The sequence below is a fragment of the Ambystoma mexicanum genome, chromosome 11 (assembly GCF_040938575.1).
Source record: "Ambystoma mexicanum isolate Mex_15411 chromosome 11, UKY_AmexF1_1, whole genome shotgun sequence".
Classification (NCBI taxonomy): domain Eukaryota; kingdom Metazoa; phylum Chordata; class Amphibia; order Caudata; family Ambystomatidae; genus Ambystoma; species Ambystoma mexicanum.
The window spans coordinates 1,004,271,190-1,004,295,262 of record NC_090934.1 but is presented as its reverse complement, the minus strand read 5'-3'; the positions used below and the strand labels follow the sequence as shown (position 1 = coordinate 1,004,295,262).

At 47.0% G+C, this 24,073-nt stretch overlaps 1 protein-coding gene across 1 annotated transcript in view; it reads right to left on the bottom strand.

Moving 5' to 3' along the window:
• The window catches only part of EIF3J (eukaryotic translation initiation factor 3 subunit J), a 214,249-nt gene that overhangs the window by 33,487 nt on the left and 156,689 nt on the right, over positions 1–24,073 (bottom strand). Inside the window, exon 7 of the mRNA XM_069624200.1 lies at positions 18,064–18,137. Within this exon, the coding sequence (XP_069480301.1) occupies positions 18,064–18,137 (74 nt within the window). The remainder of the gene's footprint in view (positions 1–18,063; positions 18,138–24,073) is intronic.

Sequence of the window (24,073 nt, the reverse complement as noted above, 5' to 3'; positions counted from 1 at the left end):
CAGACCTCCCCTTGCTGTAAAATGCAGGGAGAGAATGCAGAAGTTGTGCTGTAGTTCCAGGTTTTGAGTATCAGGAAGGTGCTAACAAGTTGACCATTGGAACTGAAACCAAAGAGGAAGCTGAAGAAACGAAGGTCGTAGCGATTTCCAGCGACCAGAGAGCCTGCTGTGTAACTGGAGCCTGCTTTAACCCTTCCTTTCAATCGACTTGGGGATCCAGAACCTGACAACCCTGACCCAGAGCCTTACCCACTAGACTCAAGAAGACCTGCATTTTGAGCCATCCCACGTTGTGCTCCAAAGTTGCATGGCTGCAATACCCTGGGACCTCGAGCCATTGTGCCATACCGAATCTTGCTGAGGCCTTGTGGGCATCCTGCTGGACCTCCAGAGACGTAAAGAGAGTATGAAAAGTCCACTAACCAGTGCACTGGACCTTGCAAACGACAGGAATTCGACTGGCGATATGCAGTATTTCTGGCTCACGAAAAAGGGCACCAAAACCACAGAACTGCATCGAGCCACAAAGTAACTGTTCCCTGGATCCTTGCTTCAAAAGTCCTTTGAGGGTCCTGTCTTCAGGACAATTAATTCAGTGATGGGGTTTTTGGCTGCACATCCTGAAGTCTCCCCCCTGGTAACCTTTTCCTCTGTGCCGAGTAAACCATGTGAAGATGCTCTTGCGTAGAGCCTTCCCCATGATCCCTGCTGCAAAAGCACTTCCAGTATCCAGTCTTCATGATGAAGCAATTCAACAGCCGAGTTTTTTGCAGCAGATCCTCAAATCTTCTTGCTGGAACTCTTGCTGGCCAATCACCGTTGGGTGCATTCCTGTAACCAAGGGGATTAAGCAGAGGGAGTTTCGGGCACCTCCCTCACTTCCTGCCCCCGTCAGACATATTGGAGCCAGAGGCGGGCTTCACTCGTGAATCCCGCCAAAGACAAAAACGAACAAAGGGAACAAACCTGGTTTGGCGCGCAGAGTAAATCTCAAGAAGGACCTTTCCAGCAAAATGGGCAACCATGGGTACCTTACTGCAGCTGCGAACACAGCCCGCGGTAAAAACACACAATGGTAGTAAAAAGTAAACGACTGCCACCAACCATCATTTGTAGGAAGGGTAACCTAAAAATGTTACATGAGAAACTAGACAAAGGTAAGGCTGCCCACAGCTCCTCGGCCTCCTGCACCCTGAATAATTAGAAAAACACCAGTGACCAGGCCCTGCTTCCCTCCCCAGCTCACCTACATCCCTCCCAGCTCCCCTTCCTGGATCCCAGCCCTCCCGCCTCCCATCCCACCTCCGAGCCCTGATTGGAGCTTTGCTCCGTGTGAATTGGGTCCATCGACCTACGTGAGCCCGCTCAGCGGCTCCTCTTTTTCCCCTCGCCTCCAGCCTACTGACCCCGCCCCCCCTGCTCTCATTGGCCTGCATAGCTCCGTGTCCCAAGCCAAATCTGACACCCCCAGGGCAGCCCTCGGCCCGTTCAGCCCTGCGGCTAAGGGCCCCAAGGCCAAAAGCGGCTCCAAGAAGTGTCTGCAGGTGTCCGCAGGGGAAGCCAGTGGCCAGCTGTCAACCATCAACTACAAGGACCATTAAGTTAGGAGTGGCCTGGGTTAGGGGGTAGAGCTACAACTCTACCCTAGAAACCTAGCCACTTAGCAGACCAACATTAAACAGTGTGGTTATTCCCCATGCCCCCCCCCCCCCACAACCACAAGTAAGACAAATCAAGCTGTGTCATATGGTACTCATCCGACCTGCTGGCCGTGGACCACTCTCCCACTATACAGGTCTCACATTTAGCAGGGGTGCTCTGTCCAAATTGCATTGTATGATATTTAGATTGCATTCATAGGCCTCTCTCCCACTATACAGGTCTCACATTTAGCAGGGGTGCTCTGTCCAAATTGCATTGTATGATATTTAGATGGCATTCATAGGCCTCTCTCCCACTATACAGGTCTCATATTTAGCAGGAGTGCTCTGTCCAAATTGCATTGTATGATATTTAGATGGCATTCATAGGCCTCTCTCCCACAATACAGGTCTCTCGCATCTATCATGGGTTCTGTTTCCAGGTTGCATGGTATGATATTTAAACTGCATTCAAAGGCCTCTCTCCCATTATACAGGTCTGGCAAATCGCTGACCAACTCACTCCAAGTGAGACCAAAAACAGGGGATTACAGTGGAGTGACACTCCGATTAGGGGCTCACGTCTCATAAGGTGCAAGTCCTAGCTGCGCCCCTCAAAGTCACTAACTAGTAGATATCCTTCTTAAACCCACATAGCTAGCTCACCGCAGTGAATCACGTTCAGGGAGACGGACAGTAAAGAGCCACCGATAACACCCAACTATATAACCCCCTTAACCACCTCCCTTACCCCTCTCAAGACAGCAAAGACAAGGGGGAAAAAAACAAAACCCAAAAAAAAAAAAAAAATCGAACCAAAGCCGAGAGAAGAGACAAATCGCTCTACTTAACTCCATACCTCGCTGACAACTGGTCACCAGAGCAAACCAACCCAATGCTAGAAGCCGCAACATCACACAACCAAGCACACAGAAGGATGAACAGAAACAAGAAATACACGATTGATGCGATAAAACCTTACATCACCAAAACAAGAGCAACTTCCAATCGACAACCACAACTCCTGGAAGATGAATCCGTCGAAAACAAAAACCCAACACTGAACATAGAAGAACTCTTCGACGACACCAGCGCCCCGGAACCTACACCTCAACAAGAGATCGACCAGGAAGGAAACATCAACACTGATCAGAAGATGACATCAACAAGAAAATCCAAACCAAACGACACCTCCAAACGCCACTGCAATCTAATAAACGCAAGATCCATGTCGAAACACTCAGTTCTTCGACCTACTCTATTGACAACGGCATTGACATCCTGTTCATCACAGAAACATGGCTGACAACTACAAAATCACACTCCAAAGCTGCCTTCCAACCAATTTCAAATGCCTTCAAACCGGAAAAACAAAAAAGGGAGGAGGCATCACAATAGCATTCAAAGGACACCTGAAAATAAAAACAGACTAACCACTCAACATCCTCAACTGCGAAACAATGGTAGTACACCTAACAGCGAGCCCAAAAACCAACATCACATTCATCCCGGTGTACAGACCACTGACAAATGATGCAACCTTTGTCGACAACTTCATAGAAGCCACCACCAACATAGCCATCAACCATGAACATCTAATCATCCTGGAGGACAACATCTGGTTTGAAGACAGTCACGCAAATAACAAGGGAGGGTCCTGGGAGACTATGCCAGACACGAGTCCTGGTTTACAAGAGCCTTACCCAGAGTCTTTAGCGCACTATCTTTCACAGAGGATAAATATCCTAAACATATCAGTCTTTGTCCTGCCCTGGGGCAGTCCAGCACCGAAATGCTAGGCAATTCTCTGAACAAGAGTACCAACAGCAACCCTAGACACGTGTTTCAGTCTGGTTGAATCTCATCAGTAGGGTGTAGCTGTGCCTCTCCAAGAATAGTGAGCAAGAGGTCCACGTCTGGATTCCCCTAGTAACTTATGGTGAAAGCCAAAGTTACTTGAAATATGCAAACAAGGGGGGGTCCTGGGAGACTGTCTGCCAGACAGTCACGCCAACTCCCAAAACTCAAAAACTCACTGATTGAACAACTCACTACCATGAAACTTGGACAACTAGTCCAAGGGGCAACACACAGCAGGACGCACCCTTGACGCAATTTTTGCCAAGGAAAAACTCAAGCAACGCTGGTATAAATACGGTGGAGCGACCATCTCATCATCCCTTTTGTGATCACTCTGCCAACTCAAGTCTACATCCAACCTCCCAAACTCACAACCATCACAAAAAGAAACTGGAAACATGTCAAAGAAAGCAACCTATTCGAACTGGAGTTTACCAAACCCTCAACTACAGAACTAGAGATAGCTGACCTAGACGGGAACGCGCAGCTACTACACAAATTGATTGCAGATACAATTGACAAGATCACCATAGAAAGACCATTCACCCCATCAAAAGAAATTTAAAAAGCGCAATGGCAAAATGGTTCACCCCACTAATAAGCACAATGAAAAAGGAAAACAAAAAGATGGAACTGGAATGGAGAAAAGAATACAACCTAGACAAAAAAAAACACTTCCAAAAACAAATCCATGCATACAAGAAGGAAATTCAAAAGGCGAAGAGAAGGCATTATGAGAATCACCAATGCCACCAACACACAAAAAGTAAGGTTAACATCATTAAAGAGATGAGAAACACACCAGGCTGCGACAATACCCCAACCCCCTCAGAGAAACTATGCAACGACTTGGCAGACCACTTCAAGAAAAAAAAATTAAAAAAGACAAAAAATACATAAATAAATAAGTGACATCCGACAAACCATTCAAGACAGACCAACGAACCACAACATACAACCTAACGAACCTAAGAGAACCAAAGCACAAATTCCAAAACTGTCCTGAAATATCAGCAGAGGCATTCGCCTTGTTGGTAAAACACAGCAAGAAAGCAGGATCACCCATGGATCCCTGTCCCCCAGACATCTACAAATCAATCCTTACACAAGGAACGCCAGGAGAATACTACAGAAACCTTCTAAATCTATCACTAGCAACAGGAACTGTACATAGGACCTTTAAATCGGCATATATCAAACCACTTTTGAAAAACACAAGCGGTGACATAGAAGACCACTCCAACTACAGGCCGATTTCAAACTTCCCCTACCCGGCAAAACTCCTGGAAACCTACGTATACAAACTAACCCAAGAACACGTAGAAAAACATCACCTGCTAGACCAAGTTCAAGTCAGTTTCAGACCCGCAAGAGGAACAGAAACAGCACTATCCATCCATCTGGGATGACCTAAAAACTAACGTAGACTCAAACACAACCTCAGCCCTTATTCTGCTTGACCGCACCACAGCCTTCGACACAGTCAGCCGTGACACTCTAACCAAAAGACTAGAAGGCATAGGCATAACAGATCCAGCACTACTCTGGACTAAATCATTCCTAGCAGGCAGAACAGAAACGGTATGGATTAAACCATTCAAATCCACCGCACGTGTTAACGACTGGAGTGCCACAAGGATCCTCACTATCACCACTGTACTTCAACATCTACCAGACTCCATTATCAGAATCTTCAAAAAAAACCACATTACATGCTACAACTACGCAGATGATACTCAAATCATCTACAAAATCAAAGACACCCAAACCGATCACTCAACCCTAATCGAGTGTCTAAAAGTCTTCAACTGGATGAATGCCAAAAACCTGAAAATCAACCCAGGAAAGATAGAAATCGTGATAATATCCAAAGACCAAGAGAACGAAACCGCCATCCCGGGGCCAACGGAAATGGGAACCGCACCACCACCATCTAAGGTAATAAAAAATCTGGGAGTCCTGATGGACAACACCCGAACGTTAGAACCACAAATAAATGCAACAGTCAAGAAATGCTTTTTCCTCCTCCACACGGCAAGACGAATCCTACCTTTCCTCTCCTTCACACACAAAACTCACTATTGTCGCCCTCATGTCAAGAATCGACTATGCAAACAGCCTCTACCTTGGAATGAGAATGCATTACTTACCGTAAAAGCATTTCTGATGGTTGTATCTGCTTAGATTCACATGCTGTGCATAGGTCCGACATCCAGTGGTCACTGCGGAGTATTGCATTTTGTTTTTCGTAGTCGAAAAAGGGGACGTCGACAAGGCGTGTCTGAAACACTATCCCTATAGTGACGTGCGTTGTACCCACAATCCCTCACGCGTCGAGGTCCCTCTGTTTGTATTTTTCTGCCCTGAGGGAGCCTTCTAGACGCGAGTGAGTACAGAAAAGAGAGATATATAAAGGAAGTCTATGTTCCTTCCATCCGAGCGGGGAGGAAGGGTGAGCGCATGTGAATCTAAGCAGATACAACCATCAGAAATGCTTTTACGGTAAGTAATGCATTCTCTTCTGATGTTTGTTAATCTGCTTAGAATCACATGCTGTGCATAGACTAGCGAGCAGTACCCGGAGTTGGCGGTGGGTTATGAGAAGGAACAGTAGAGAAAAGGTGTCGTAATACTGCCTGTCCCACCTGGGAGTCAGATCTAGAGTGTGTATCTAGACAGTAGTGTTTTGTAAAGGTGTGCACAGAACTCCAGGTAGCCGCTTTGCAGATGGACTCAAGGGGAACATTTGCAATGAATGCTATGGATGCCCCCGTGCCTCGAGTAGAGTGTGCTCTTGGCCTAAAGGGCAGTTCTCTCTTAGCAAGAGTATAGCAGAGAGTGATGCATTGAACAATCCATCTAGAAATAGTGGATTTTGAAACCGCATCTCCTTCTCTTCCTGCTGCCACCGAGACGAAGAACTGATTAGTCTTCCTCAGTGGTCTGGTTCTTTCCATGTAGAACATGACCGCTCTGCGTACATCTAGTGTGTGCAGAGTCCTTTCTCCCAAATTGGAAGGATTTTGAAAGAACGTTGGTAGTTCTATAGATTGGTTTACGTGGAATTTAGAAATAAATTTCGGAGCAAACCTAGGGTGAGTGCGTAGAACCACTTTATCTTTGTGAACTGTAACGAAGGGGTCTAGAATAGAAAGAGCCTGAAGTTCACTTACTCTCCTGATGGAGGTGATAGCTATTAAAAAAGCAGTCTTAAGCGTGAGGTGTTTAAGAGATGCTTTGTGCATGGGTTCGAATGGAGAGCCCATGAGTCTGGTAAGTACCACATTAAGGTCCCATCCGGGAGCTGGGTCAGCTATCGGGGGGTGTATTCTCTTTACTCCCTCCATGAAGGCCTTTATAACAGGGATCCTCCACCACGACACTGAGTTGGGAAGTGGTGTATGCAGAAAGTGCAGCTAGGTGGACTTTAATGGAGTTAAACACTAGACCTGAATCCAATAGGTGGGTCAGGTATAGGACCACATGTGTGGGAGAGCAGTCAATAGGGTTGATGCTTTTACTCCTGCACCAGATGACAAATCTTTTCCACTTGCTAGAATAGCAGTGGCGAGTGTTCGGTTTTCTGGCTTCCCTGAGGATGTCCATGCATCTTTGCGGGAGTTGTAGATGTCCGAACTCTATGATCTCAGGAGCCAAGCTGCTAAGTTCATGTTCTGGGGGCATGGATGCAGAGTCCTGCCGTTGTCCTGAGACAGCATGTTGTACGGGCAGGGGAGTTTTACTGGGGGGGATAGAGACATCTCCATCAAGTGAGCGAACCATGGTTGTCGTGCCCACATTGGGGCCACTAGTATCATGGTCACTTGTTCCTGGTGCATCTTGTGCACCACTCTGTTGAGAAGGGGAGTCGGGGGGAAAAGCGTAAACAAATTTCCTTGACCATTGCATCGACAGACCGTTCCCCTTGGATTGGTTCTGGGGGTACCTGGAGGCGTAACTTAGGCATTGTGAGTTTTCCAGGGTTGCGAACAGGTCTATTTCTGGGAATCCCCATTGTGTGAAGACGTCGAAGACGATGTCTTCGTGCAGGCGCCATTCGTACTCTTCGGGCAGGGGGAAATCTCTGCTGAGACTGTCTGCCAGCAGATTGAGTTCCCCGGGTACATGTAGTGATAGTAGGAACATGTCCTGTTTGAGAGCCCACTTCCATATATTCTGGGCCAGCTTGGACAGGCCTGGAGAGTGGGTGCCCCCCTGCTTGTTGATGTAGTACATGGCTGTGGTGCTGTCTGTAAGGACCATTACTGTTTTGCCTTGTAGGTGTTCCTGGAAGGCTCTTAGCGCCTTGAACACAGCTAGTAGCTCCAGTAGATTTATGTGTTTGGATGCTACGTTCGGAGTCCACACTCCGTGAGCAGTCTGATGGGATAGGTGCGCCCCCCATCCTGTGAGGGATGCGTCTGTGGTTAGAGTGGCTTCCGCCGCGGGTGTGGCAAAGGGTTTCCCTTTTTCCATGTTTTCCTTTGTCCACCACCGTAGCGAGAGAACCAAGGCTTGCGAGACCACAACTAGATCCTCCCATAGTCCGCTGGCCTGACACCACTGGCTGTTGAGCCACTCTTGCATTGGGCGCATGCGCAGGCGCGCGTGAGGTACCAAATAAATACACGACGCCATCATTCCTAGCAAGCGCATTGCTTTGCGTACCGTCACCTCTCGACCGGTCACATATTGAGGGATTTGAAACAGCATGTTTTGGACCCTCTCTTTGGAGGGGAAGACGAGGCCGTCCTTTGTTTGAATTAGAGCCCCTAGGAATTGCTTGATTTGACTGGGGTCTAAACTGGACTTCTTTTCGTTGATGGAGAAGCACAACTGGAACAAAAGGACTACCGTCTTTTGGGTATTGGAGAAGCATGTTTCGTAAGAATCCCCTGTTATGAGCCAGTCGTCGAGGTAAGGGTAAACTGGGATGGACAACCTGCGCAGGTGGGCTGCTGCCACTGCCAGCACCTTCGTGAATACCCTTGGTGCTGATGCTATGCCGAAGGGTAGCACTTTGAACTGGTAGTGTTTGCCCTCTATCATGAACCTGAGGTATTTTCTGTGCGCTGGCAACATTAAAATATGAAAGTATGCATCTTTCATGTCCAATGTTGTCATGTAATCTCCCTGAGAAAGCAGTGGGATCACTTCCTGTAAGTTTACCCTACGAAACTTTTGGGGTTTGATAAACTTGTTCGCTGGGCGCAGATCTAATACAGGGCGCATGGTTAGATCCTTTTTGGGTACAAGGAAGTACACTGAATAAATACCTTCCGTTACCTGAGATAGAGGCACGACCTCTATGGCTCCTTTTTCCAGCAGTAGTTGTTCTTCTTGGAGAAGGATGGCAAGATGTTCCGGTGTCATGCGACGTCCCCTCGCGGGTCTGTAGGATGGGGAACTGTTGAATTCGATACAGTATCCGTGGGCTACGGTGGAAAGTACCCAACGGTCTGACGTTATCTCCTCCCATGCAGGAAGAAAGGATGTTATCCGGCCCCCGACCGGTGTTGCATGGGAGGGGACGCAAATCTTCGCGTCACTTGGAGTTGTTGGGGGCTTGGGAGCCTCTGGGGGTGGATCCCCGACCTCTCCCTTTACCCCAGCGTTGGCCTCTTTGGCTGTACTGCCCACTATTGGTCTGGTAATTGGTAGCAGGGTATTGTTGATGCTGACGTTGTTGTTGGCGTTGGCCACGAAAAGAGTGTTTGTTGCCATAGCCGCGTCTGGTAGTGGGCTTAGAGATTTGGTCAAGAGTCTTGATAGTATCGAACTCTTTTTTAGCCATCTCTAGAGCTTCATCCACCGCTTTTCCGAAGAGGTTAGAGTCTTCCACAGGTTTATTTATTAAAGACGCCTGTGTCTCCGGTTTAAACCCTGAGTTGCGCAGCCATACATGGCGTTTTAGGAGTATTCCCTGCACCAGGGAACGTCCCGCTGTTTCTGCCGCGTCCAGAGAGTTTTTTACAATGCTCTGGTTCACCTGGGTTCCTTCGCCAATAGTTGAAAGTAGGCGTGTACGTAAAGGCTCCGGTGCTTCCTCAGCGTCCTTGCGCAGTTTGGCCCACTGCGCGTCTGCATAGCTAGCAAGCAAAGAATTGTTGTTCGCAATTCTTGCTGAGAAGGCAGCCGAGGAAGTTACTCTTTTTGCAAGGGCATATAGCCTTTTGCCCTCCTTGTCAGGGGGTGCCTCAATGGTGGAAAGTGGTACCCCTGCCCTCTTTCTAGTATTAGATACTACTAGGGAATCCGGAATGGAATGTCCCCTAATGTAGAGCGGGTCTGAGGGAGAAGGAGTGTAAAGTTTTTCAATTCTCGGATTGAGCCCTCTGATCAATGCGGGAGTGGCCAGCGAAGGGATGATTCTTCTCTTCACTGAAGCTAGGAGGGGAATGGTCTGGCTGACCGGGGGTTTCTCTTTAATTACTCTTTCCACAAAGTCTAATTCTGGAGAGAGCTCCCCAGTGTCCAGTTCGAAATGTGCTGCTGCTCTGCGCAACGGTGCATTGAAAGTGGGCTGATCGTCAATTGGAGACGTGTTCCTAACCGGTGAATTGTCAGGAGGATTTAGGTTTAGGACATCAGTGTCGGAATATACTGATGGGGATTGCCAGGGGTGCGAAGGTCCTTCTTCAGTGTCTTCTCTGAAGCCTTCTTCTATAATGTCTGGCCTGTCTTCCAGACATTCCTCCTGGTTCTGTCCTTCATCGTCCATGAAATCATCCTCCTCCAAGTATTGTTCCTCCCCAGTGAGGTCGTATACGTTATGGAAGTCTGAGGCTGTGTCCACCTGGGGATCGACTAGCCTCGGAATTTTGGCCCTGGGGTCCTCCTGAGGCCCTTCTCTAGTCCTCTTGGGAGTTTGAGAGGTCTGGGTATTCATAAACCTTTCCATCCTCTCCATACAGAGGTGGAGTCTTTCCATGGTTTCATGGGGTACCCCAGAGCGGTCTGGCAGGGGAAAAATAGAGTCATCTAGCTGGAAACGGCTCGACCTCTCCCAAAGCGTCGAGGAAAGTGTCCCGTCGCCCTCCGAAAAACCTTCAGGTGTGCTGGGTGACCCCCCGACTGAAGGGGGTAGTCCCTGCCTTTCTTCGGGCTTTTTCGGCGTGTCTTTCGACTTATGCGTAGCGCTCGACGTGTTCTTCGGCGTACGCTTCTGGGCGTCGGCTACAGCGATCCTCGCCAAGCTTTCGGCGACTCGTTTGTCGGCGGAAGCTTGCGTTTGACGCTATGGGTGTCGAACGCTCTACGGCGGTATGCGCCTTCTGTTGATGCGCGCCGGCCGATGGTTTGGGGGCGGCGCCCTTATTTGCCGAAAGCCCAGTCGCTGGTCGCGGCTGCGAGAGGGGCTTCGAACCCGAACGGTCCGAGGAGGCCGCCGGTGGAACCTGCCTCTCCTTGGGCGCCGAAGCTCTTTTCGTCTTAGACGAAGAAGAGCCGTGGGTTGTGTGCTTATGTGAGTCTTTGTGTGCGTCAGTGTCGCCGGGGTGTTCATCCCCATAAGCAGGGCGTGAGCCGAGCCCGTCGGGGCCGGGGACAGACGACGAAGCGCGCAAGCGCTCCTTAGAGGGGGTTTCGACTTCCGTAGCGGAGGTCGTGTTATCGCGTTCCTCGTCACTGTCGGTGGTAGCAGCGGCGGGTGAACCTTCGGCCTTCGACATCGCGTAGGCCGCCCACCTTTTAACCCTACGGTCTTTTAGAGTTTTAGGCTTAAGAAGCCGACAAGCCGCGCAACCTTCCTCCTTGTGATCGAGGGGCAAGCAGCGGTTACACCGTGAATGCTTGTCCTTCCAAGTAAATTTGCCTTTGCAAAGCGGGCAAAACCTAAAGGGTGTCCTCTCCATAGCCGAGGCAATAAATCGCGATAAGCACCCCAAGGGAAAGGAAGGGGAAAGGGAAAGGCATTCTCAGAAAAGACCCAGAGATGTCCCACGACCCCACTCTCCCTACTGTATATGGCCTGCGAGGCCAGGCCACGTGTTCGGCAGCGCCGAAGGATTTCCTCCACTCGACCCTCCGTCGAAGATTTTGCTCGGCGGAGAACAGCTTACAACTGCGTCGAGGGAGGGATTATTAATATTATGAGAAAAAACGACCAAAGGTCGAGGAGTTGCAATGTCTCTCGAGGAGCTCCGCGTGAAGGAGACCAGAAGCTGGGCGGAAAAAAACAATCTGAGGGACCTCGACGCGTGAGGGATTGTGGGTACAACGCACGTCACTATAGGGATAGTGTTTCAGACACGCCTTGTCGACGTCCCCTTTTTCGACTACGAAAAACAAAATGCAATACTCCGCAGTGACCACTGGATGTCGGACCTATGCACAGCATGTGATTCTAAGCAGATTAACAAACATCAGAAACCAGATTACCTCCTGAAGAAACTACAACGGATCCAAAATATAGCAGCCAGACTACTCCTCAAACTATCCAGAAGAGGCCACATCACTGCTGCCCTAAAAACACTACACTGGCTCCCAGTAAAACAGTGCATCACCTTCAAAACAATGTGCATAACGCAAAGGGCCATGAGTGGACAAGGAGCAGAATTCTTTACAAAAGAAAATAATCTACACAAGACTCCTCAGGTCAAGCAACGAAATCCGCCTAGAACTAAAACCATACCGTAAGAAAAAACTTGGAGGCACCTCCTACCACTTAGCCGCAAAAACCTGGAACATCCCATAAGAAATACCAAACACCAAACATCACTTTAAATTCAGGAAATTACCAAAAACCTGGCTCTTCAACACCACAGACTCAAACTGAAAACCGAAACAGAAAGGAAAAAGGATGACTAAACTTAATAGGACACTGACAACACCCAGAACCGATTAAGAAACTCCCACAAAATCTAGACAGGTGACGCCAAGTCAAATAGAACACAAGCGACACCCATAAAGACAAAATCAACAACCGCAGCCAATCCCAGCCAACATCCTCACTCGCCCCATAGTTGCTATCAGGTACCACACTGTTATAGAATTGTCTAAATTTTAGCAATAACCACACTCGAACTGAGTTGTGGACATTAGAAGGTACTCTGGCCATATGAGTGGGAAAGGAAGACAGGTAAGGTTATTAAGGAAGTTGATGGAAGTGGAGGCCAGATGTGAAAGGGACTGAATACCAAACAAGTCCTGATCAGGACAGCGGCGCAGAAATGCTCCCACACCCCATATGGGCAGATTACAAACCCATCACCTCAAGACAGAAATGCCAACTAACCAATCCACTAACAATTTCCCCCCTCTGCATACAACTCTCAAACTCCAAACCAAATACAACCACAAACCTACAGCACAACAAACCGCACAAACTTCACTATCACTACACTGCAACAATAAAACCAAAATAAACAGATTTACACAACAGTGCATGACGACTACCAGCCGCAAACAACCCAGGCCCAGCGAACGGACCCACCGGGCTGAGGCCTCCAACAGCACATCAATGCTTCCTTGCACTTTTCCAGCTTTCTCCCACTAACTCTCCCTCCCTCCCTTCCTTTTTCAGAGCCGCCAGAGCACCAGGGGACCACTCCGGTGGTCATAGTGCACGGTACAAATGTCCTTTAATATTAAGTAACCCCTCCAGCACCCTATTGTAAAATGGTGTGTGCTGGGTCTAGAAAGTTACAAAAAGTAAAGCCAATTTCACTTCACTGCTCTTGGAAACAGTTTCAACAAAAGAAGGTATTTAAACCTTTATGAAATCTAAGACTTCCCTGTGTCACTGCATTGAAAGTGCAGTGTCACAATGTAAAGATGACGCCTATTGAGTTCGTCAGACTCCAAAGTCACAAGAAACAGAGTCCAAATCACAGAAAAAAAAAAATACATGAGTGGGAAAAATGTCTCACTCGCTCCAGGTTAAAAATTAAAAAGTCCTAAAGTCCAGCAAAAGGGCTGGCGGTCTCCAAGGTAGAAGGGAATTGGCACATTTCTGAGAATTCTCCCTAACACGTGCTGTTAGGCAAGATTTGGTACAGTACCCTTTGGGTGCACTACAATAACCATGACCTCCTGGCAATAGGAACCCCAACCTTTGGTAGAAGTCTGTACTACACAGGTTGGTAGAGTGGCTGAGCAGCCAGGCTTCTCAAGAGGGGTCAAGGTGAGCCGTACAGTGGTTACACAGATTCACAGTGACATGTATCCAAATAAACTCTTACACAACGTTTCCCGATTAAACAATTATGAATTTATTTAACAGTCAGTCAGTTTGCATAAGCCTTCTTCAGAAGGGGCAATGTAATAACACAAATACACTCCAAAATACACAATCTCAGTTTCTCTAAATCAGCAAGCACCCATTTGGGATGGCACAGACACTTCCTACACCCTGAGGTGACTTAAATAGCTAGGACACTGGACATTAATTTATCACTGGTACATTTAGATCAGTATTGAGATGAACGTCGAAGTAAAGTGGTTTCAGAATAAGACAAGATCACACAAATATTCTGAAGCAGGTAAGTACTTTTGACTCCCACCCTCCCCCCCCAATGCAAAATAAGTTAAACCTTTCCTGGAAGGTGGGTAAATACAATCAGAGGAGAGAAGAGTCATTCAGGGAGCCAGGCCAGCCAATGTCGATAGGGCAAAAGTCTAGGTGAGCTGAAGCACTTCTTGCAGTTAAGTAAAAGTATTGCACAATGTTTTATAAGTCTTTGTAGGAAAAGTAGAATCAAAGTAGGGCCACAACCTGGGAGGCTTGTGAAAAGTATAAGATGCAAGCAACTCTACAGGAGCAACTAAGACAAGTCTTAACTGAGAACAAACAAGGCTACAAGACAAGAGGAAAGTTCTTAGACTGTACAGTACCTTTGGTTAGAAGAAATGGTTCCAGCTGGCTTCTGTTCCTGTGTGGCTCTGCAGATCCTTTTGTTCCTGTGCCTCAGTCGTGGGGACAAGAGGGAGGACTTCTGGGGACTCCTGCAACACAACAGGGCGGTCTGCGGCAGCAAAGGGCCAACTTCAATTCAGTGGTGTTTCAGCTCCTCGCATCTGACAGCAAATAGAAACACTGCGGTTCTCGGATACCACTTCAGACTTTCCTTGCTTCTGGGGTCCAGCACTCTGTTGAGGTGGCTCAGGCTTGGTCAGTCCTGCATCAGGGAAGTCTGGAGGATTTTCCTAGCACTCGGGTCTGACTTAAAAGGGATCCACTCGATGTGGTGTTCCTCTCCCTGGCACTTCGGTTCCAGCAGCAGTGAAAGTACAGCTAGCTTCGAGAGGATGTCCAAACAAGTTCACTTTGGAGTTGATTGGTCCCACCAACTCAAGGGGAGAAGTCATCCTTGCAGGGCTTCTCTAGGCGAGGTGAATTCAAAGCTTCAGCACAGCAGCAGGGCTTCACTGGGCAAACCAACGGTCCAGGAGTTGCAGCAGGCGTCTCTTCCAAGTTCTTCTTTGGATTCCTTCGTCCAGTGGTGGACTCTGCCTTCCAAGCCAAAAACCACCTTTCATGCAGGTTTCTCCCATTCGTTCCAGCCTAGCTGTCAACCAAACCGCAGGGTGGCTGTCCTAGCCAGCCAGCCAATCACCTTTGGGTGCATTCCTGTAACCAAGGGGATTAAGCACTGGGAGTTTCGGGCACCTCCCTCACTTCCTGCCCCTGCCAGACATAATGGAGCCAGAGGCGGGCTTCACTCGTGAATCCTGCCAAAGACAAAATGAACAAAGGGACCAAACCTGGTTTGGCGCGCAGAGTAAATCTCAAGGATCTTTCCAACAAGAAATGGCGGAAAAAAAAAACATCAAAGGCCATTTTGACAAAATTGGCACCCATGGGTGCTTGACTGGAGCGGCGAACGCAGCCCGCAATAAAAATTCCCAATGGTAGTTAAAAGTAAACCACTGCCACAAGCCGTTCATTGTAGAAAGGGTAACAGAAATGTTACATGAGTAATTAGACAAAGGGTATACTAAGTAACCCCTACACCACCCTAGTGTGTGCTGGGTCTAGAAAGTTACAACGTATGTAAAGTCAATTTCACTTCACTGCTCTTGGAAACAGTTTATCCAAGAGAAGGTATTTAAACCTTTGGGAAATATGAAAGACTTCCCTGTGTCACTGCACTGAAGGTGCTATGTGTCACAATGCAAAAAGATGCCTATGGAATTTGTCAGACTCCATCACCAAAAGAAACTTTTTAAATCTCAGTAAAATACGAGAGAGTAGGGAAAATGTCTCACTCACCAGGTTAAAAATTAAAGAGTCCTAGAGTCCAGGAAAAGTGCTGGGGGTCTCTAAGGTATAGAGGAATTAGCACATTTCTGAGAATTCTCCCCAACATGTGCTAAGGTACTGTGCTGGCTGGGGTATTTAGTTACCTTTAGTCTTTGCGATTTCTGTAAAGCTTTGGGGTGTTCTTGTGATTGAGAGCCCTCTCGTTCAGTTCACCCAGCCCAAATGCTGGAATCCTTCCAAGGTGTCTTCTTAAACACAGTCTCTATGTGTTACTTTTAGATACACATCGGGTGATTTAAAATGGAAGCACATGAATCAAGATAGGCTGTACTAGTCCTGAAGGATTTATTCCGAAACACGTCAGCACTTTTTGACCATCTCACGTTACAGCCTACACATCTGGAAAAACTGTATACAGGACTATACGTGACCCAACAGTGTGGGACTAAAAACAAACCAATGAATTGAGATGCGACACTGGACTATTGGCAAACTTATATTGAATATGTTAATACCTGCATCAGTTCACGGTTTATTCTTTTACGTTTTACTTCTCAATTGTTTTTTCCTTTGTGAAAATGGTAAAATCTTTTGAAAATGTGCTGTACTTATTGTTATAAATAACCAATTGAAATTGAAAAGATGGTAGCCATGTTATTGCTAGATTATATCTTAATTACAAAAGAGACAATACCCTTCTGGGTTCCACAGAGAAAAATATTGCTATACTGATCTGAATCCACAACTACTACTACTTGGGATCATTATATCCTTTAGGAGTGCATTTAGGGACTACCACTTGTCCTCATGACAGGTTACATTTTTCTGTCTTCTCGGAAGTCCCAGGACCCTCAGCTAACACTTAAGACAATACTTACTTGTTTGACCCATCTTCCTTAGGAACTCTGACTTGCTACCTCTGTGCCTTCCTGAACTGACTGTTGGATAAAGTGCCCCACCTTCTGCCACGGAGAACACTCACGCTCCAAGAATAAGGGAAATACTAAGAATTGGGCTTATTGCCTTGAAAAGAGAACCAGTGTTTAAAAGTTGACTTACTTGTAAATGAGTTCGTTGGTAACCAACTCAGAGTGGACAGTTACAAAAGTTCTTACTTACCTTGAATGTGTGTTGTGCCATTCTGAAAAGTAAATAAGGTTAATTTACTCACCTGTGAATTTGTTGTGCCTCTTTCCCAAAGGTAATGCTGTTGGCTTCACGTTATTATTCCCGTTAGGATATAAATGTATGAGTGTCCACAATTGGGTCTTGCTTCCCCCGACTTGCAGTTAGCCTGTGTAGAATAAGTCTGCCATATGTTATACTTACCTTTACGTTGCTGATAGTTCCTTTAAAAATGTATATAGGTTTTACTTACTTTGAGTTAGCTGTGTGCTATCATAAAATAAGTTAGTTATTGCTTTCCTCAAAACAGGTTCCACTTATCTTAAAAGCAACTAATACTATATTACAACCTTACGTTTTACATATTCTAACTGTGTGCCATTCTTGAAAAGTGTTCTTTAGGTGTAGCTGCCCTTGGTCTGCCTGGTGCATCCTAAATTAGTGTAAAGAGTTCTTGCTCATCTTACAATGATCCACTGAGCTGAAAAGCAACTAATTGAATATTACACCAAAATGTCTTACCCACCTAGTATAACTGATCATAAAAGTAGTTAGAGGTATATACTGTTCCTTGAAGGAATGTTCCACTGTTCATAAAAGTATACTTACAGGTTGGTTTACTAAGTGATTTCTTTGCTGAGCGTCATGGTACAACTGCTAGGGTCTACCTTCATAGTACTGAAAGTAATCAATAATAACTTGGTTTTGCTGCCCATGAATAGGTGCGGCCTATACTAAAATGTGTATGTTAAGGTCTGACTTCCCTATATTTACTGTTGGTATTCTGAAGGTTTTATGCTTTGGTCTGTACCTTCAAGCATTGTTTTAGGACTAGTCTTACCCCCAAGACTTAACTTGGCCTACTTGTATTAATAAACTTACTTCCCTACAGCCATCTCTCCCTCCTAAGATAAGCCTAGCGGCTTGGTCTACGCTAACATACTCAGGCGGAACAGCCTTATACGAAGAGTGGCGTCTGGTACTGTCTCGGTTGAATGGTTTTACTAAGCCTTTAGTTGGACTTCAGAAAAACTGTCCCAAACACCTGGTCATTTAAAGACTTTTATTGCACACATCTCTGGGAAAGTATCACAAGCACCCAAACAAATACCAAAACATTACAAAACTGGCAGCATTCATCATTCAGGACTGAGGAGTAGCACTATCTGCAGAGCCTCAGCCAGTTGACACCCCCCCCCCCCAATTTATTTGGGCAGGCCTAAAGTAACAATTTACCTTTTCTTGTTTCTGCTTTTCACTATATAGCGCAGTCAACGAATTTGAAACCTTCTTCAAGTCATCAACTTCCACTAAGAAAAAAAGAATGTATTAATGCAGGGCAAGCAGAAAACATTTAAAGGGAATCATTCAAATCCCAAAACCCAACAAGTTACACAAAATCAATGGCCAACAATCCCTGCATCAAGAGGAAACAAATGTTACTTACAATCTTCGGCCCAAATGCCAGTGAAGGACTGGGGATCTAAAACATTAAGCAACGTTTGACTACATACGAATTAGCCATTTTAGCCAAGCCAAAAGCACAACTCCATTCAGCAGTCATCAAAGAAGTTCACAACTAGTTCAAACCTAGATCGGCAATGCATTGTGGGTAAGCACATTACATCAAATGACAAGCCTTGAAATATCCTATGATGGAATAGCACTGCCCCACAAAACTTTTACTGGAGCAAAGATTGGAGAGAGTCAATTTGAGGGAAGGGTCTGCAGCATTGCAAAACTAACATGGGCTGTCCATGGACGGGCTACAGCCACCACATCCACCTAGCAACAGACTTTGGACAAGATGCAAACTACACAGTCCAAGCCCTACATCTGGCCACAAACATCAGCTCTTTGCCCAGAAAAGGGTTAAACATAAATCCGGCCTGAAAGGGCAGGAAGCAGGCCAAAATATAGGGTTGCCAACTGAAGAGGCAAAACAAATGGACAAAGCATGAGGCTACATCTCCCTAGTCATTTTAGATTATGCAGCACTATAAGGGACATGTTACTAACCTGTAACTATTGTTCTCCAGCATGGTTCCAGCATGGATTCACATGCTCAGAAATATTCAATGTCAGGCCGGGAATCCTCAGTAAAAGAAAAACACAGTCTCACTTACAAACTGTCCTTCTACTATAAACCAATCACTGAGCTCTGTCATACTGCCCCCCAGCCAATGACTGCCCTCTCCCTAAGCCCCTCCTCTGGCAGCTATCTTCAGATTTGGTAGCATGTAAAGTGGCAGTTAGGGAGAATTTTCATAAACGTGCCAATTCCCTCCATTTTAGATACCCCCAGCAACTTTGCTGGATTTTGAGGACTTACTATTTTTACCTGGAGAGAGTGAGCCTTTTTATCCCCTCACTCATGTATTTTGATGTGCCTTTTACTCTTGTGATCTTTGATTATGGAGTTTTAGATAACTCCATAGGCATCATCTTTTCAGGTGCGTCACACAGCACCTTTTGTGCAGTGGCACAGGGAAACCTTTCAGGCTTTCCCTACGTTTAAATACCCTTTCTGGGATAAACTACTGCTTCCCAGAGTAAGTAAGTGAAATTGATTTTATTAGTCATTTAAATTCCTAGACCCAGCACACCCTATCTTACAACAGAGTGCTAGAGGGGTTACTTAGTATCCCCTGTGTCTAGATACTCATGTATCAGTCAAATGCTACCCTTTCGTCTCAGAATGGCTGGTGGCAGTGGTTTTACAATGAACTACCATGATTTTTCCCAACCGCAAACTATTCATAGCTCCGGTAACGTTAAATCGCAGAGCCAGGTTTTTCAAGATGGCGTCTGAGCCCCCTCAGTAAAAACAGGTCCCAGTCTTTTTTCACCATTTCTTTGTGGAAAGTTCCTTCTAGAGTTTGTCTTTGCGTGCCAAACTAGGTTTGGTCTCTTTGTTCATTTGCCTTTGGCAAGCTTCAGGAGTGAAAACCACCTCTGGTGCCCAAGTGTCTGGGGTAGGCAGGAAGTGAGGGGAGGTGTCCGAAACTCCCTGTGCTTAGTCTCCTAGGAGACCCAAATGTACTATGTGGTGATTGGCTGGCTGACTGTCCGGCAAGGACAGCCACCATGCTGGGTGAGTGACAGCTAGGCTGTAATGAATGGGAGAGAACTGAATAAAAGTAGAGTCTCTTGGCTTGGAAGGCAAAGTCGACCACTGGAACGAAAGAACCGAAGACTAGCTTGAAGAGGACGGCTGCTGCAACTCCTGGACCGTTGGTTTGCCCAGTGAAGCCCTGCTGCAGGTCCGAATCGCCCAGTTCATCGACAGAAGCCCTACAAGGACAACTTCTCCCTTTGAGTTGGTGGGACCAATCAACTCGACAGCAAGCCACCTGGATACCTATCTCGGAGCTGGTTGCATTTTCCTCAGTGCTGAAGGAAACCATATAAACGGGAAAAGGGACACCAGCTTGTGTGCGTTACTTACAGCCACCGGAATTTAAGTTTGCCAGTTGCCAGCTTTTTGACCAGTCCGAGTGCAGGAGTCCCCCGACGTCCTCCCTCTTGTCCCCACGACTGAGGCCCAGGAACAGCGAGATCTGCAGTTAGTGCCAGGAACAGAAGTCCTCAGCTGCCCCTTTCTTCATTTGTAAGGTACTGTAAAATAAGTCTACTTACCTCTCGCGGTGAAAGTGCTTGAAACTTTTGCAACCCACAGGCCTTATCAGCTTGTGACCCAACATGATTCTTCTTGCTACAAACTACTCCTAAAACTTTGTGCAGAGACTTTTCCGTCTGCTTACCAGAACTGCTTTGTCCTATCCAAGTCTTTAGGCCATTGACTTTGGCCTAGCCTACTGAATTGAAATTACTCTTCTGGTGAACTCAATATCTACACTGTCTAAGAATAATTGTAACCTTTTATGTTCTAATAACCTTTGCCTTTTATTCCTCTTGAAAAAGTATTCTGAATGCCAACAATAAGATATCCATGTCCCCAGCACCCTTGTTACTAAAGTTAACCGATTGCAGGTTGTGTCTGTGGGCCATCCCAAAAGGGTATCTGATTCAGAAACTTATAAAGTATTGAAGTATATTTGTGTGTGATTATAGGATTGCCTCTTTCCATTGAATGTTTTATAAATTATTGAGTATTTAACCAGGAAACCTTGAGTTTAAGAGTTTACATCTAGGATTTTAGACCTCTAACATCATTACTGCTCACATTTCCCCTCTTGAGAGAAGCCTGGCTGCTCAGCTCTGCTACCAAAACTGTAGTACAGACTTATACCAAAGGTTGGTTTGCTTACACCTGTAGTCCTAGTTGTGTTTAGTGGTACCAGAGGATACTACATACAAACTCTGCCTAACAGGGACGTGGCAGTATAGATCCTCCAGATCCAGCGACAAGACGTCTCCTTCCTACAGTTGGCCAAGCACGTGCTGCAACATGACCATCCTGAATTTTTGGGACCTTTGAGTGGCCGCAGGTCTAGAATGGGCCTCCAGCCACTGGTCTTTTCCCAAGAAGTATCTGGAGTAGACTTCGGAGCCCGGGAGTCGCTTTGGAACCAGCTCTATCGCCCCTGTTTTTTTAGCATTGCCCGTACTTCCTGCATGAGCAGAGGGATGTGCTGCTCCTTCCGGGCCACCAGTGGTATCCGTGGACAAGTCTGCTGGAAATCTAGAGTGTGTCTGTGGGCGAGCGTGTCCGGCACATCAGTCGGTGGGGATCTTTTCTGACTTGCCGAATGAGCCGGGCAACCTGTCTCCCACCGGGGTGCAAGGGTGTGGTCGTGACGTCCCGCCTGGTTCAACCTTGCTTTGGGGGCTGCGTGCCGCCTTGGCAGCGACGCCGGCCACCTTCGAAAGCCTTGGAACGGCCCCTGTAGACCTCCTGGGTCGTGGAACAGGAGGGCCGGCGGTACAAAGATGATCCCCCCAAAAGAAACCTTTCGCCCCGAGGCAACGTAGGGTGCAGTTCTCTTTGACGGAGGCGGGCCCGGTGCCTGGGGAGCCGTTGCCATCCTCTTCTGGATTTCCGACACCAGTGTGTGGAGAGTTGAAAGGAAGTCAAGTGATACATCCCTGGGAGGTGTCAGGAGGGGTTGGGCGGCAGTGGGTAAGCTTGCTGGGCCCAGCACCCACGCCTTCAACAGCATTTCTCCCGTCACCATCCCCTCAACGTTTCCACTGTCCGCCGTCATCGTACATCACGTCCTTCGAAAAATGTGAACGGACACAAGGTCAGCGGAAGAAATATCCGTGCCCTGGAGCACGTTTGAGGCCTCCACTCCAACCCCTCTTTTTGCGTCGCGAGGGGTCGGTCTCGGGCTTAGGGATGGCATCCTCTTCGGCATCTTCTCCAGCAACTTGGCTGAAACCTCCCGCCTCGGGGAGGTTTGGGGGGCCCACTCTTGGCTCCGTCCCACTCTTGGCTCCGTCCCTTCTGCCTTTGAGAGGGCGGCTGCCACCAGCTCGATCGTCAAGGATGACTTTGCCTGGACCTTCAGGGGCAGGTTGGACACCTTTCCCTGCACCTTGGTCTTCTCCGGCTTCTCCCGCAGCTTCCCTGGGTTAGCCGATTTACTCTTCGAGGAGGAGCTGAAGCGATGACTGCAGATGGAGGCAGACTTAAGATGAGCGCGCCCTGCCCGTCGTGGGACCCGCTTGCGCGGCGACCCAGACGGAAACGGCCTTGCAGTGATAGGCCTTGTCTTGGGCCCCCACAGACGGAGTGCCCTCAAAAGGACTTGGAAGCATGCACCCCGGACCGGCCGGTCCTGGGTGAGGCATGCCCCTTCTTGCCGCACGGGGTAGAGTTGGCGTTGAGCCACACCGCCAACCTACTGCGACTATCCTTGACTGTGCGCTTTGATAACCCAAGCAGATTTCACAGTCCACCTCTGGATGGAGATAGAGGCACTAGGAGTTTTTGTCCTCTACAAACACTCAATCCAAAGCTGGAGCAGAGCTTGAAGAGGGAGCCTCCCTCCTACACATCTGACATGGTCTGGCGTGTGGTGTAGGCCCGATGGTCTTTTGGAATCTTTGATTAAACTCTCGCTGATTCTTTCCCTTGAGCGGCGTTGAAAGATGCCAACAAACTGATCCCTGCTTGCCAGTCAAAGGAACGAAAGAGCACACTATTAGACAAAAATAGTAACTTTTTAGCGAAAAAGCACAAAAATGTAGAAAAGGTCTGAGCAAAACACGAGGAATCCCAACAATTGAACGTGTGGTAAAAATTGAAGATGGCTGCCAGAGGAGAGGGGCTTAGGGAGAAGACATTCATTGGCGGGCGGCAGTATGACCTAGAATGCAGTGATTGGTTTAGAGGAGAAATACAGTTTGTAAGTGAAAGTGAAACTTTCTTTTACTGAGGATTCCCAGCCTGACGGGGAATATTCATGAGCATGTGAATCCATGCCAGATCCCATGCTGGAGAAAAAGGCATTACGGCAAAAGTGAACCCAAGAATGTAAAATAAAAATGGTAACATTCTCTGCCACCAAACAGCGCCCAAATAGAGAAAGGGTTACAAATGATCCCACCCAACTCATTTCGAAGCAAGACGAGGTCTGCAGTATAAAATTAACACATTTCGTAAAGGGGTAACAGATTGCCATAGGGACTGATCAGTGGCCCCAACAAAACAGATTTCCATCAATAGTCTGGTCAGGTTCATAAAAACCTGACAAAGTTGGGGGTTCCTTAGTTGTATATGGAGAAAAAGCAGCAAAAAGAAAATATTTGACAGCCCAGGTCTAACTCTTCAGCGGTGGAATGGGGCAGTTAACCACAGTACACACATTTCACAATATCAAACATGAGAATGTTCACATACCATTTTTTCAAGTAAAAAATTATATTTAAATAAGGAAAGCTGTAGAGATAAACTACACTGAAAGTTAACTAAACGTAGTAAAATAAATGGCACACTGTAACAAGTATAAAGTATTTCAAAGTGTTGACAACTTAATCCCAGGTAAGAACTTTATGTAGGACAGGGGCGGGGCATTTGTGCAGATTTGGGCAATCTTGTGGGAAAGGGTCTGTTTGGGAGCATCTTACCATCGGTCCTAAACCTCTGAGCACTACTTCTGTACTCATTGGGATTTTATCATGGACTTTGAATACGACTCACTGACCGCCTACAATTACATTTTTTCTCGGATCACTGGACACTTCATAAAAGATTGCAGTGTGGGGAGATTTAGCTTCATGCCTTCCTATGGCAGCACCCCCCAGTTTTTGTCTATATGACTAGGGTTCCTTTTGCAAT